This window comes from Cetorhinus maximus, chromosome 2 (assembly GCF_964194155.1).
Source record: "Cetorhinus maximus chromosome 2, sCetMax3.hap1.1, whole genome shotgun sequence".
Classification (NCBI taxonomy): Eukaryota; Metazoa; Chordata; class Chondrichthyes; order Lamniformes; family Cetorhinidae; genus Cetorhinus; species Cetorhinus maximus.
In genome coordinates this window covers 47204789-47220787 of record NC_135880.1, presented here as the reverse complement: position 1 = coordinate 47220787, position 15999 = coordinate 47204789, and the positions used below count along the sequence as shown (strand labels likewise).

At 42.0% G+C, this 15999-nt stretch overlaps 1 protein-coding gene across 1 annotated transcript in view; it reads left to right on the top strand.

Moving 5' to 3' along the window:
- Positions 1–15999, top strand: part of LOC144694119 (uncharacterized) — a 172482-nt gene that overhangs the window by 81912 nt on the left and 74571 nt on the right. Inside the window, 4 exon segments of the mRNA XM_078564479.1 lie at positions 3060–3137; positions 11626–11812; positions 13865–13968; positions 14970–15131. Of these exon segments, the coding sequence (XP_078420605.1) occupies positions 3060–3137; positions 11626–11812; positions 13865–13968; positions 14970–15131 (531 nt within the window).

The window sequence follows — 15999 nt, the reverse complement described above, 5'->3', positions numbered from 1 at the left end:
TTGCCATTATACTCGTCCCAGCACAGTTCAGGTACAAACCATCCCAGTGGTATATCTCCCACTTTCCCCCACTACAGGTGTCATTGCCCCATTAATCGAAACCCATTTCTCCCACACCAACTCTCTAATCTGATTTACCCTATGCCAATTTGCATGTGGCACAGGTAGTAATCCAGAGACTATTAGCCTTGAGGCTCTGCATTTTAATTTAGCCCCTAACTGCTCATACTCTCTCAGCAGAACCTCTTTCCTAGTTCTACCTATTCATTGGTACCTACATGGACCACGATCACTGAATCCTCCCCCTCCTATGGCAAATTGCTCTCCAGTCCAGAGCAGATGTCCCAAATCCTGGCATTGGGCAGGCTGAACAACTGTCTGGTCCTCCTGCACTCGGCGGCAAAGAACTGTGTCCATCCCCCTGATTATATTGTCCCCTATGACCTTGATATTCCTATTAACTCCCCCTGCTTGAATGGCTTCCTGTACAATGATGTCATGGTCAATTTGTTCATCGACCCTGCAGCCACCACTTTCATCCATACAGGCTGCAAGAACTTCAAATCTGTTGGACAATTGCAAGCGCTGAGGCTCCTCCACTTCTACCCTCTGGGTACCTGCCTCACTCAGTCACACACTCCTGTCCCTGACCACTGGCCAAATCAGAAGAATCTATTCTAAGGGGTGTGACTGCCTCCTGGTACAATGTGTCCAGGTAAATTTCCCCCTCCCTGATGCATTTCAGTGTCTGCAGCTCAGCCTCCAGTTCAATGACTCTAAGCCGTAGCATCTCAAGCCGCAGACACTTACTGCAGACATGTCTGCCCTGGATCACCCTGCGTTCCAGAACTCCCACATTCTGCAGTTGCAAAACATCACCTGCCCTGCCATCTTCATTATATGTTAATTAATTTATAATTAATAAACACTGCTACTCCCAATAGCCTTTACTACTGCTAGTAAACCTTACAACTAATAAAACGTTTTGATTACTTTTTAAAAGTTCATTCACGGGATGTGGGCTTTGTTGGCTGGGCCAGCATATATTGCGCATCCCTAGTTTCCCTTGACAAGGTAGTAGTGAGCTGCCTTCTTGAACCGCTGCAGTCCATGTGGTGTAGGTACACCCATGGTGCCATTAGAAAGGGAGTTCCAGGATTTTGACCTAGTGACAGTGAAGGGGCTGCGATATATTTCCAAGTCAGGATGGTGGGTGACTTGTAGGGGAACTTCCAGGTGGTGGTGTTCCCATCCAACTGCTGCCCTTGTCCTTCTAGGAGGTAGTGGTTGAGGGTTTGGAAGGTGCTGTCTAAGGAGCCTTGGTGAATTCCTGCAGTGCATCTTGTAGATGGTACACACTGCTGCTACTGTGTGTCAGTGGTGGAGGGAGTGTATATTTGTGGATGTATACTAATAAATTACATGATTTTTAAAGATAAATGAGCAAAATATTCAGCAACCAATCACTTATCTGTTTTCCTGTTATGTCTCACTTTGATTTCTCTCAGAATGTGGCCCCTCTGCCTTGGAGCCACAGACTGGACTGGATTGGATAGCATTTCCAGGTGGTGTTTACCACCTCCAAGTCCTCCTTTTGCCGCTCTTCTAGGTGGTGGTTACTGCTTCAGGGTCTTCTTTTCGCCTGCTCTTCCTTCCCCCTCTCCAATCCCTCTCCCCCCACCACACACACCCACCTATGCCCCCACTGCCTCCCCCCCGCCCCCCCCCCCCCCCCCCCCCCCCCCCCACTGTCCCTCTTCCCCATTCCTCTTCCACCGCTTTCCCTCTGCTCTCCTGACCCTCTCGCCTGTCCCATTCCCCTGTATCACCCTCCTGTTCAAGCCATGGAGAGCTTGGGTCGAGGGTGGTCATGGAAGGGTCAGGGGCAGCCATGAAAAGCTTTTGTGTTTAGGCTTTGGGGTGGACAACGTGTACCAGCATGAATCAGGCTGAAACCTTCTATTTAGCTCACAAATTGGAGCTCCACCTTCGGGTGTTTCTACTGATGTCAACAAATAGCCCTATCCTTACAGAAAGTCAGTGACAAAGGTGGCAATGGGGAATCTGGCTCTTAGAGCGTGCGCAATTGACAAGCTGCTTGCCCAATCATAGAAACACAGAGGAAAAAATTTTCCCCCCGTTAGGGAGGAAGAGCAGGAGCGGGCGTGCACCCGATCGGCGGCCCCTGTTGGGGGAGCGCCACCATCTTATGTTGGCCCACCCAGTGTGACTGAGATGAGGAGAATTTTTTTCACTCGAGGCGTTGTGAATCTTTGGAATTCTCTCTGTTTGGTCATTAGTCTAAATTCAAGGGACAAGTTGATAGAATTTTGCAGACTAAGGGACTCAAGTGATATGAGGAGAGTCTGGGAAGACACAGCTGAGTTAGAAGGTCAAGAGGGTAAGGGAGATGGCATAGTGGCATTGTCACTGGACTGCTATTCTAATGACCCAGGGTAATGCTCTGGGGACCCAGGTTCAAATCCCACCATGGCAGATGGTAAAATTTGAATTCAATAAAAATCTGGAATTAAAAGTCTGATGACAACCAGGAAACCATTGCTGATTGTTGTAAAAACCCATCTGGTTCACTACTGCTCTTTAGGAAAGGAAATCTGATGTCCTTACCTGGTCTGGCCTACATGTGATTCCAGACCACAGCAATGTGGTTGGCTCTTAAATGCCTTCTGAACAAGTGCAATGAGGGGGATGGGAAATAAATGCTGGCCTAGCCAGCAATGCCCACATCCCATGAATGAATAAAAAAAAACAATGGTCTTTTTGAATGATGGGGCAGGCTCAAAGGACAGAATGGCCTGCTGCTGCTCCTATATCTTACATTCTTAGGCACAAGGGAGTACTCAGAAAATCTACCCTAGAAGGGTTGGCATATTTCTCTGTTTTCCTATTTTTGCTATAAAGTATAATTCATATTTATATTTCATTCATTCGCCTTCCTATCAGTTTGTAATTATAAGTATAATGTAAAGCAAAGGGCCAAAGACTGTCACTAAAGATCAAGAGCTTAATTTGTGACCTCTTCTGTTCATTGTGTTAAGATTCTTTTGTGTGTGGAAATTCCAAAGCTGGCAAAGGATGAAAAGATGAACATCTACAGGGTCATGCCCCAGACGCAGGTAAGTGGAGTTTTTTTTTTGTTGACTGGCATCTTCTTGCTGAATTAATAAAGATTAAGTAGAAGTGGGCAAGAACTGATTTAAGTAGGATATATCTGAGTGAAATAAGATGGAACAATTCATGGCAGCCTCCACAATAATGAAGAGAACAGCAATGTCCTGGAGTAAATTCTCGATAATATTGTTGGCAGAGAATGGTAAGGGATGTTAGCTGCCATTACATTCCGTTAAAAACAGTGAGAACAAAGCTCAAGCATTTTCAAACTACGCCAATAAATAACATCTGGTACTCTGGGGATGTTAGAATATAATTTGGTGTATTAAAGTTCAATAATCTGTTTGTGAGTGCAAGCCGTTGGATCATGCACAACTGCACCATTGGAGAAACATAGATTTGAAGATAGCATTTCTTCTTAGCAGTGAATTTTGGAACTGATCATTTCCTAGGTTAAAAAAAATTCAACAGGGTTTTGGCCAAATCTGTACTGTTAATGATCTTGTATTCTCTGGGAAATGTCATGCTAAAAACTGGTAATAATGTTATCACCCCCTCTGTATAACAATACTTGGTTGTGCAGAAAGGAGCTTGCAAATTAAAGCTGCCTATTTATGCATGCTAATAGATTCAGATTGCTCGTGAAGAAGTCAATCTATTGATGCCAATACTGGAGATAGGCAGGTTATTAATTGGGAGTGTAGATCTGAGTTTTCTGTAAGACTGGGCAATAGTTGCAGATGTTATCAAATTTGGGAATTGTAAAGGAGAAAGTTCAATCCCATTGGCAATCGGATGTCTCTCAAGACTGTCAGGGAAATGAATGCATTCCTTTTCAGTCTACCATAAGAAAGAAGAAGGTATGCTTATAAGGAATTGTGATTTGTACATAGTTTGTATATTGCTCAGGATTAGCAGCATCACTCTCCTCCCCCCCACCCCCTTAGAATTGGAAAGGAATGTAAAATTCAGGCAAGCACCTGTGTTTAATTAAAAATAAATAAGAAATCCTGTGGTTTATAACTAATCCCTTCTCCAATCTACACTTGGGATTTGCACACATTAATTCAACATTGAGATTTTATTTTTTAACTCCTTTTTTGAGATGTATGCAATGTCAGTCAAAATGGTAATTGTGCTTAAGATTTTCCTCTTTCTTCATCATAACAGTAGCTAGCTGTCCTCTCAAACTTGGTTGCACGGCCTTAGCTAAGATAAGGAACATGTAAGAGCACTCTCTGCACAACACACCCTATTATTGTGCCCCTGGATTTGCTGCCCCTGTGCATTGTGCATCTTTATCTTAAAGCTGTTTCAGATATACGACGGATTATAAGTAAGCACTGCCACTATTTTGAGCTGTACCTTGAGAATGTGGAGAAGTTGAACCCCCTGTTGCGTATTGCACTGAGAAAAACTCTAACACATGCTCAGCTGCAGGCAGCCATTATTTATTTACATTTCCCCAATGGAGAGGACAACAGACAGGACAATATGACAAAATGCTCAGGTCTTGCAATATAATATACTCCCTCCCCATTTAAAAAAACATATGCATTAAAAAGTAAAATGGAACATGTACATAATTTCGCAGATTACAATCTGACTAAACCAACATCAACAATTCCTAAAAAGTTGGGTTGCATATTTATTTTTACTGCAATCACAATTAATATATATGTGACTGAAGTTACCGGAACAGATGATTAAAAAAAAATGTTTTCCTTAACATCAATATGCCTAACAAAAATATAATTTGGCAAGAAATAATGAAAAGGACAACTTTTTTCTTCTTCCTTCCTACATACTTTCAATTAACCTATTGGGCTTCTTTCTCTTTCTGTCTAGGCATCGCCTTCCATTTCCGTTAGCTTGACTCTGTTCAACATCTCTGACTGTGTCAAATCTGAACTTTGACTACCAACTCCACTTAATGACTGGGACTGGGAAATTAATTGATTTGTCTTCATTAAAGGCCTCGACTCACTTTCCTCTACCAGTGGATTCTGTGATACCGGCAAACTTTCAGTTTTTTTGTGATTCTCGCTATCTTTCTGACTTTCACTTGCGATGGTAGGCTGAATTTGGACTACAGGAGATTTTTCCTGCTCTCCCTTTGTCAGATTTCCTCTTTCAAGCAAAAGATCTAAATGAAACTGATGGAGTCTCTCTCCAGTCCGCACAAGAGACGTGAATGCATCTCGTATCTTTACAACAACTTCAAGCACATACTTCTCCTCACCACATCAACATTTTTTTTACCATGTCCTTCTGACCAGCACTGAGTTCTCCAAGCTTCATACTTGGTGCATCATAACTCATCTTCGATTTGTTTTGCTTTTCTCTTAGTTTGCCATTGATATATTAGCATGATCTGCTGACTTATGTTATTTAAAATCGTACTGATGGGCCATCAAAATCAGCTCTGAAGCCTTGCTGCAGTTAGGGATGGTATCCTCTTCTTTGAACCAAATATGATTATAATGGCTTGGTGGTCGAAGAAGACTTCCTACCATACAAGTATTTGTGGACCTTAGTAACACCATATATGATTGTTAATGCCTCCTTCTCAACATTGCTGTGCTGCAAGAAATTAGGCTCACTCGAAGTGGATCCCTTAAAGAAATGTACACTACACGCACTTCTGGCAGGGGAAAGCCCAAGAGACAACAGGTGAGCATGGAGTGGGTTTCGCAGTGGGTTTACGCCACTTGCGATGATTGAACACCCCCCTCCCCCCCACCACCACCCCAACAGAAAGCTCAGAGAGACTTCTTACTCCTCGCTTGTCAGCAAGTGTGGGCCCACATCCTCGATCAGGCTCTTTCAGACAGTCACGCCTGAAGCCTGAGTGCGGTGTCAAAGTGGGATCATCTGCCTGCTGCCATCCATAACTCTCCACTCACATTAGTACAGGAAAAGAGATTGGAGGAATGCTGACTAGTTTGAGACTTATTTGACTGAAATGGAGTCAGTTACTGCAACCAGAGAGCCCTCACAAGCAAATCCCCAGAAAACAAAATTCAGGTGCTCTCAGAGCTGCCAGAATCAAGCCTCAGCAGCCTGCTCGGCACTGCACAAATTAATACTGGTTGAAATTCTGCAACAGCACACAATCTGCTGCTGAATCCTGGGATACTAGAGGTGTGTATGAAGGAATCAAGAAAGCAACAGGCCCAGCAGCAATGAAATCAGGTCCCAGGAAGATCATCGCTGAACCTAGGAAGCAGATAGAAAGGTGGGTGTACCATTACCTCTAACTCTGTGCAATGGAGAACGCTGTCACTGAAGAAGCTCTCAGCGCCATTTCAGACTTTCCCATCTTAAAGGAGCTGGACAGCAAGTGCACCATAGTAAAGCTCAACTAGGCCACTGACCATTTCGCCAGTGGTAAAGCCCTGGGAAATGATGGTATTTCACGTGAAATCATCATAATTAGAATACCAGCACCACTGCAGTATTTCCATGAACTTTTGTGTCTCTGCTGAAAGGAAAGGTCTGGGCCTCATGTCACGCATGATGCAAAAATAGTCACCTTGTGCACAAACAAAGGGGATCGCAGTGACTGTAACAATTATCAAGGCATCTCCTTCTTAAGCATCGTGGGGAAGGGCTTTGCTCACGTTGCTCTGGCCAGATTGCAGACCCTGGTGTCAGGCATCGACCCTGAGTCTCAGTGCGGCTTCAGAACTGGCAGATCGATAGTTGACATGATTTTCTCACTTCAGCAGCGGACAGCAGAGACCACTCTACATTGTCTTCATAGACCTCACCAAGGCCTTTGATCTCACTAGCAGAGACGGATTCTTCAAACTGCTGGAAATAGGCTGGAAAATAGGCTGCCCACCTGTCACTTAGACATCATTTCTTCCCACAAGATCATGCTGTACAGTTCCGTCAGTTAAATGGAGCAACATCAGATACTTTTAGGACCAACGGCGGGGTAGAGCAGGGCTGCATCCTGTGCTAACTTTTTTTAGCATATCCTACTCCATGCTGCTATTATACTTTTTCAGTGACTCAAATAAGGGTATCTACCTGCATACCGGAGCTGAACACAAGTTGTTCAACTTGGCAAGACTGACTAACAAACTAACCAAAAATACAAAGTGCTGCATGTACCAGGCTTGTGTGCTCAGCACCCTCCTACGTTTTGGGAAATGTAGGACTGTAGCTTTAAGAATAATCCTGTGTTGAAAAATCTCACGATCCGTGTAAACTAATGTGTTAACAGCGTGGGGAACCTCTACAGGAGAGTTCTTCTTTAGTTATGGAGTTTGACGCACAAGTGTATTTACAAGGTAGCAACAACAACTAAAGTTAAATGTTTCCACTAAGAAAAGTTGTCTGAAGATCAACTCTATAACAGTCGTGAATCATGGACAACTTTAACCCCAGGCAGAAATTGAACTGGACCAGCCTTATAAATATTATGCTACAAGAGCAGGTCAGAGGCTGGGAATTCTGTGGATAGTAACTCATCTCCTAACCCCCAAAGCCTGTCCACCATCTACAAGCCACAAGTCGGAAGTGCGATGGAATACTCTCCACTTGCCTGGATGAGTGCAGCTCCAACAACACTCAAGAAGCTTGCACCACCCAGAAAAAAGCAGCCCGCTTGATGGCACCACATCCACCACCTTAAACATTCACTCCCTCCAACCCCAATGCACAGTAGCAGCAGTGTGTATCATCTACAAAATACACTGCAGCAACTTGCAAAGCTCCTTCAACAGCAACTTCCAAACCTCCAACCTGCTATCACCTAGAAGGATAAAGACAGCAGATACATGGGAACACCACCACCTGAAAGTTCCCATCCAAGTTACTCACCATCCTGACTTGGAAATATATCACCATTCCTTCACTATCGCTGGGTCAAAATCTTGGAACTCTCTCCCCAACAGCATTGTTGGTGTACCTTCACTACATAGACTGCAGCAGTTCAAAGCGGCAGCTCACCACCACCTTCTGAAGGGTAATTAGGGATGGGCAATAATTGCTGGCCTATTACCTGCTGAACTTGTATGCTAGCTCTTTGTGATTCATGCATGAGGACCCCCAAATCCCTCTGTGCTGCAGTTTTCTGCAGTCTTTCTCCATTTAAATAATATTCAGCTCCTCTAATCTTCCTGCCAAAGTGCATAACCTCACATTTTCCAACATTATGGGCATAATTTAGCCCTTGGCTGGAGGGCGGGCAGCCAATCCCCGCCACCGAAATGGGGCCCGCCGCCATTTTGAGTGGGCGAGCCAATTAAGGCCCGCCCAGCAGCCTACCCGACAGGAAGCACTATCGCTTCCTGTTCTGGGGGGGAGAGAATCCCCAACTGTCAAAGTGCGCGAGAGAGCACACTGCTCCCTGAGGCAAAGTTCTGTCTCAGGGAGTTTAGTGAAAGGTAAGTCAAGTCAAAAAATAGAGACATTTTAAAATTATTAACATGTCCCCCTCATGTGACAATGTCACACGAGATGGGACATGTTGGTAACAAACTCATAAAATTTATTTAATTTTTACAAAACGGTAATGAAACTTCATTCCGCCAGTGGATGAAGTTTCATTAATAATCTACAGCCCGCTGGGGCTCCTGGCCTGCCCGCCAGCCTTAAGGTTGGCCGGGCAGGGCATTTAACTATCTTAATTACCCTGTTAATGGCCTTAATTGGCCATTGATAGGTTGGTGGGCGGACAGCTGATTTCGCTGTCCGCCTGCCTTTCTTAAGATTTAAATGGCCCGGGATGACGTCGGGGATTCCTCCCGACATCATCCCACATCATTTTCGCCTCAGCGAGCGGGCCCCACCCCCAAATCGCCGAGGGGAAAATCCTGGCCCATATTTCATCTGCCAGGTTTTTGCCTGCTCACTTAACCTGTCTATATCCCTCTGTAGACTGTGTCATCCTGCCCACTTGACCACTCTCGATGTAATTTCATTCTTAGACGTATTATGATCCCAGCTGATGTTACCACTGAACAAGTCAGATCCCTGGGTGGAACCTGGCCTGATAGATCCTAACTTTTATTTTTTGTTTAGAAACGTGGAGGTGGCTACTGAACAGAGTCACTGATGAACTTTGAAGAAAAGAATCAAACATTTATTAGACATGAAAAAGATGAACTATATTAAACTACTCCTTCACCCACAGCCATACCTTTACAGATGCGTTATTCTCACGAATCTGTATATAAGTTTTAAAAAATCTCTTATTCTCTAATGTTCACAGTAAGTATACAGTCCATGTACACCAACAGGTGACCTATGGTTGGACACACCACACTCCAAGTGACATCTGCCACCCAAAGGAAATGCTATGGATCTCTCATCAACTCTCCCAGATACTGGTCACTCTGTGAGCCAACTGGCCTCATGGAAACTCTGTTTTTCATATGAGGGTTTCCAATCTCCACTTTTGAAGAACTTGCCTTGGAATCTTCTCCCATACAACGCTTTCTCTTGGATGTCTTCCACAAGGATCCACCTCCAGGGTTTCAATCTCTCCTTCTAATGTCCTCCTCCCCTGGATCACCATGTACATTCACTTCACCTACCATGCACTCTCTCAGATACTCAGCCATACCAACAGAATACCACTGCCTCTCAGCCCCATAGTAAGGAGTTACCAACCTTTGGCAGTCTCCTCGGATCTTCTGGCTTCTTGCAAGCCCACTTTACCTTAATTCTGCTCCCTGCAGCTCTCTTCTGTCCCACTCCCTGGTTTCTTGGACTTTTCTCTCTTCTTCTACCAAATTTTCTCTCTTCTTTTCTGATCTTTTTGTCCTGTTTCACTTTTGTTTTCATTTCTTCTGCACAGATGCAGTGCTCCCTTTAAATAAAAAAAAACAGAAAAAGCACCAACTGCGCATCTGTGCAGGACCATTTACTGGCTTGAAGATGTGAATCCCGACCAACTGCACCTGTGCGGCCATTCTCCAGCTGGCACATGCACAGAATGAGAAATAGTCAAAAAAGAATGAACTGTGCACGTGCAGCCATTCCATGGCCAGCGCATGTGCTGAACCTGCTGAGGCCCATCAGGAACTGTAGTTCTCAACTCCTAGGGCCTGACTTTCGCTTTTTAAAAGGGAAGTATTTTTCTTTCCTATTTCTGGGGTCCATAACAGTCTCATCAGAATTTCATTAATTTCAGAATTTTCCATTGTACTGGGGTTTTTCGGGCATCATCACGTCAAAAGTATCTGGTCACATCACAGTGAAGAAGACAATTACTTTGTCCTCACATCTCCTATTTTGTTCACTTTCAGCCAAATGTGTAACCTTCATTCGTAATCACACCAGGGTGAATTCCCCCCATTGCCTCCAAATATGTGTTCAGTGCCATTTTTCAATTATTTGCCATGTTGATTCACTGTGTACCTAAATACAATGTGCACACATGGAACAATCTTTCAAATTGCTCAAACTTCCTCAAAATCAACTTTAGAAGCTCCAAAACCTGTGCCACAAGGTTCTTCAGTCCTTAGCTTCTCAAATTAATTGTAAAAAAAAGTTCCATTCCAGCCTCGTTGCCACTTTTCTGTTGTGTATTGCATTGAGAAAAACTCCTAACACATGCACTCACCTGCAGGCAGCTATTATTGAACTAACTTTATTTACACTTCCCCAACAGAGAGTGGAGAGGGCAATATAACAAAATACTACAAACTGAAGACCAAGGGAATTAAAATCCTAAAAATAACAGGTCAACAAGCACATCAGAACTTTATTTTATGCCTTGCTCGCTTTTGCCCTCATCACAGAACCCAATGGGTTTTGCATTATATACCCAAGAGACTGCAGCCTTACAATGCAGCACTTTTCAGTACTGAACTGAAAGTTCAGACCAAATTATGTCCTTTATTGTTATCTACCTATTTGAGGTAATTAAACTTAACTAGAAACAACTACATTGTGCCACTGCTATTTATGTTTACTTTTGTTAATTAATAAATTTGGTTGATAGTTAAAACCTAAAACATAATCTTGGGTAGTGTTATTCTGCTTCCTTGTGAAGTCAAGGAAGATCATAGATTAAATTAGTAAATCAAATCAGAGAGGGTTCTCTTTTTGATCTTTGGGAACACAAATTTACCTAGATTTCTAAAAAAGTGGAAATGCCTTCACTCTCATGAGGAGTGAGGCCAAAGAAACTGCAGTCAAAATAAAATCTAGAGCATTTTTAAAGAAAAATAGCCCAAAACATAACCATTGTGTTCCAGTCCTTCTGAAAATTGATGATATTTGCCAATGAAATGGGTTTGTATCAGTTTCAGGGAGTAGAGAAGAGAGGATCTTCTCTCAGTGTTTGCTTTAAAAACTAAATCAACTTCCAACTGCCCTTTGTTTATCTGGGTTATTCCTTTTCTTGAAAGGAGATAGCATTTTTTTAAATCACTTGTGCACTCCCATGGTGGTTCATGAATAAAATCTAAAATTATTTCCAAGCAAATGACTTGTTACCTTGTTACTTGTCTTCCTGTTTTACTTTTATAGAATACTCAAGCTTATGTGAGTGCCGGGTTCCGTGTTCAATTAGGTGTTTTGGATACTTGGGAAAGTGAGCAGTTGATAGAATCCATCTCAATGGTATATACTGGAATCAATAGAAATTTCATTCATGCCTTTGCCACAGAAAAATACCTCCAAGGCAAAGATATCACTTCCATTTATACTTTGAAAGGTAAGTGCATGATTTGGTTTTGGCGTACATAAGACTTGAGGATCAAAAGATGAATTACACCATATTGGTGTAAGCCTGGTCCATTTTATACCTCAGAAAACATTTAAAATTCAATGGGTTGCTTTTATGATTTGTGCATGGGACCACATTTTGATAACCTCTTAATAACCATTACAATAAATATAGACCTGGAATTTGCAGTTGTAATGATATTGAAACTGTCAGCACTTGCCATCATTACTATGCACAGTAACTTCTGCTGTTCATGCATATGCAGTTAAATGTGGAAATCCAGAAGATACTGCAGTGATGCCCTGCTCCTGCACAGGATGTGTTATTGCAGAATATGCTGATTCAATCAATATAGAATCACTGATTTGTCATGAAATTCAGTATTTATGCACCATTCTCGCTATAAACACAAATGATGATGTTAAACATTGTTCAATCAGTAGTTAGCAAGTTTTCAATGATGTACTAAGTCCTGATTACTTTGAACAACCTATCTGGCTCTGAAAAAATAATTTTACAATTGTGGACTCTAATTCTCTCAGAAAAACATGTTAAACATTTGCATGATTTTTAAAATAATAGACTTTTTTTAAAGTTTCTTTCTGGCTTTGAAAGTCAGTTTCTCCCTTAATCTCATAAGTTCCAACCTTTATTTTTGCTTTTTGTACAATTTCATGAGTGTTTTTAAATATTTAATAAAGGTTTGAGTTAAAGTGATGGGGGGACACGTCAGGGAAATTTTTTAAACATTTACCTTAAAAGTTTTAATTCTGAGCCGATCTCCCTGAGGCAGCACTTAACACTCCCAGCCGAGGGAATCCCCTCCTGCCCGCACAGGGAGCGCATAGCACTTTCTGGTGGACGTCACACTGGGCGGGCCTTAACTGGCCCACCCACTTAAAATGGTGGCACGTCCCCCCGATTGGAGGCACACCTGCCCGTGCCCGCTCCTGCACTTCCCCCGCCGACGGGGGGAAAATTCTACCCCATGTGTCCAAACCTCTGAGATAGCATAAATGTAGGATCTGTGGTTTTTCGAAGCTTTGATGTGGTGAAACTGAAGTTTTAAATTTTCCTTCTAGTTTTTGAAGTTTTAGTTTAGTCTCTCACTGAGAACCTGCTGCAGCCGTTGTATCTCCTTGGGTGATCTCTCAGCTAGACTTGATATTTATTCTTGAATGCTGCAAAGCCGTTAAAACAGTTTTGCATGAAGTTATTTTAATAATCTCTTCACACCCTTCCTCTGGAGTATCGAGTACTTGCAGCCACTTCTTGTTTTCTCTTTTCTGCTACTTTGCAGTCACCTTATGTAATGGTGCTGACCTCAGACCCAAACTACAAGGTTTTCTGTGACCTGCCATCGCTAGAGATTGGATTTTCACAGTGCTGCCTGCTCAGTGCGCCATTAAAATTGTTTGTTTACCCTTTTCAAGATTTGCTCACCAGTTCCATGATCTCTGCTTTGTTCTCCGACTCGAAGCCTATGATCGCTGGATTAGGATTTCCTTCAGGCAGCACCACATGCTGTGGTGCAGTCCTGAATGACTTTAAAAGTTGATGTTTTGACTATTACTGCCTCTACTTCATCTATGCAGCAGCTTTGGTGTTCTTCAACTGTGTTGCAGAGTTCTGCAGTTTTGGTGCCACTTTTACAGGTCTGATATTTAATCTTCTCTAAAGCTGAATTTTCAGTGTCTTGGGTTCATCACTGCTGCCACCATGTTGCATGTTGGATAGCCTAGTGGAGGGGAATGATTGCTGAGACATTGGTATGTTCAAACAATACCTGGTTTATTATGTATAATTAAACTATGTACAGCTACTGATGACTTGGTGCTACACTGCTGGAGCCATGAATGTTCTCCCCTCGACTTCTTGCATTGTGTTCTTTTCCATCATCATTATAGGAGGTGCTATTTACACACCCCCACACACTAACCCTTACAAACTCTAATACTACAAGGTCTAGGCACAATAAAAGTTTTGTTATATTGCTGATAAGTTAACCTCGTCATTGATTATTAAAAGTGATGATTACAGGTGCTTTGTCTACACTTGACAAGGAAGTAACTCCTGATGATGGCAATCCACTATTTGCCAGTGCTACATACAGGAAATCACTGACACTTGGGCTTTTCTACAAGGTGAGAAACTCAAATGTTTTAAAATTATACTTGCATTGAAAATTGGTTCTACAATCTAAAATAAATTATGGAAGCGGAGATTGGGTTGGTGTGAAGAAAGACTAATGGCGCATTGTGTAAATATGTCACAGAACATAGCACTGAGTGATACAAATTAAAGAGATTCCAGGTTGATCCTGGTTTCTGCTGTATTAGCCAATTTCGATCGGTTTGATAATGGAGACAGCACAGCAGACATTAGGGAATGGGGAAAATTGACAGCATTTTAATTCTAATTGCTATGCCGTTTGTTATGCAGTTTTTGTTTAGCATATCTTTAACACAATTTTGTTCCCTTTGGGTGAGAGTTGGTAAAACAATTACTTCAGCTGAGGACAAATTGCCTCTATTTGTCTATCCAGTTTCAGTTTGAGTTGCAGAGGTGAAAGGCCAGTGTGATAATCTGCTATGCTATCCAGTTTCCAGTGATTTGTTGATTCTATTTCTACTTGTTCCAGATTTATTAATTATTGTTTATCAAGTTTATTTTAAACGTTATGGGGTGAATTTGGTCTCCACCAGCAATGAGAAATGGTCAAGCTGGAAGCCGATTTTCACAGCACTAGTTTTTATTTTCCAATGACTTAGAAAATATTGTCAAGATTTTTAATTTCAAATGAAGTAAAAGTGGCAATGAGACTAGGAATCAAGTCTCCAAAAAGAGACTGAACGTTATTTCTGAAAAATCCTGTGTTGCTGGCATAGACTAATTTCACCCCCAAAAATCTAAACCACTAATTAAAACAGAAAGTGCTAGAAAAACTAGCAGCATATGTGGAGAGAGAAACAGTTAACATTTCAAGTCGAGTATGGCTTTTCTTCCGAAGAGTTTCTCCAGCACTTTGTTTTCATTTCAGAGCTTCCGCCATATTTTGCTTTTATCCAAAACATTGTACTTGCATTATTAACTTTTGGTTCTAGTTTATTGATTAATGAATCTACTGTACACTTTCTTTGATCAGTTTTACCTGTCCCTGTTGAGTGAAGATATTGTTTCACCTTGCAATTGGAGTGCCCAGTACTCTTTGGAACGTCCTATATCCACAGGAAAACGAATTTACAGCAGCAGACCAGAGAAATACCCTTTGACAAAGCCTATGCCAAAATTAAATGCCTACCAGCAGGTAGGATTTTGATTTGTCTTCTGCTTGATATCACCTGATCTATATATGCTGTACAAAATCAGACAATGGTTTTACATGGGCACAGCAGAGTCCAATATATTCCCTGGAATATACCCTGATAAGCTGAATAAAATTTTCTGAACTTTATTTTGTTGATATTCAAATCCCCAGAGATTCCATTACCCACTTAGTCAAAATGTCTCAGTTTCAGTCCATTACGTGCATAGAAGCCCCCAAAAAACCCCAGCTTGCCTAACCCTGTCACTATCCTCCTACTGAAAACAAGAGATAAATTCATACAAAGTGCTGCTGATACTGGTCACTTATTGAAATAAAATACATTTGATTGTGTTCAAGCAGTACTCTATATCAGTAGAATGTTTTTCCATTCAGAAAATCATCACATGCCACAGAAACACATGCAATTGGTTCTGGAAAATCAAATAGATTTTGTTTTAACATGACATCAGGACCAGCCCCACATTATATGACCTGCTTGTTCCCAACGTACTAATGGGCCCAGGACCCACAGTAACTTATCTTTCTCCTCCTATTTTGAGAAGGTTTACTGAGCATCCAGCATGGGTTTTATTCAACTTTTAGCGTCATGTCCTGCAGTTTTGGGAGAAATAGGTACCACTTTTAAGTGCTAATTTAGTTAGTATCCGGTGAGGACTTTTTCTGCATTGTGACATCTATGGAATATATTAAGTAAGAAAATAAGTTTAGCAGCCTTGCAGTCTCCCTGCCACTCTTTGATGGAATCCCTCACAGGTTTTGCTTCAGGTTTCATTGAGGTATTTATTGTTTTTTACTAGGGAACTTTGAATGAAATTGTTTGACTTATCATCCTAAAACTGAGTCAAAT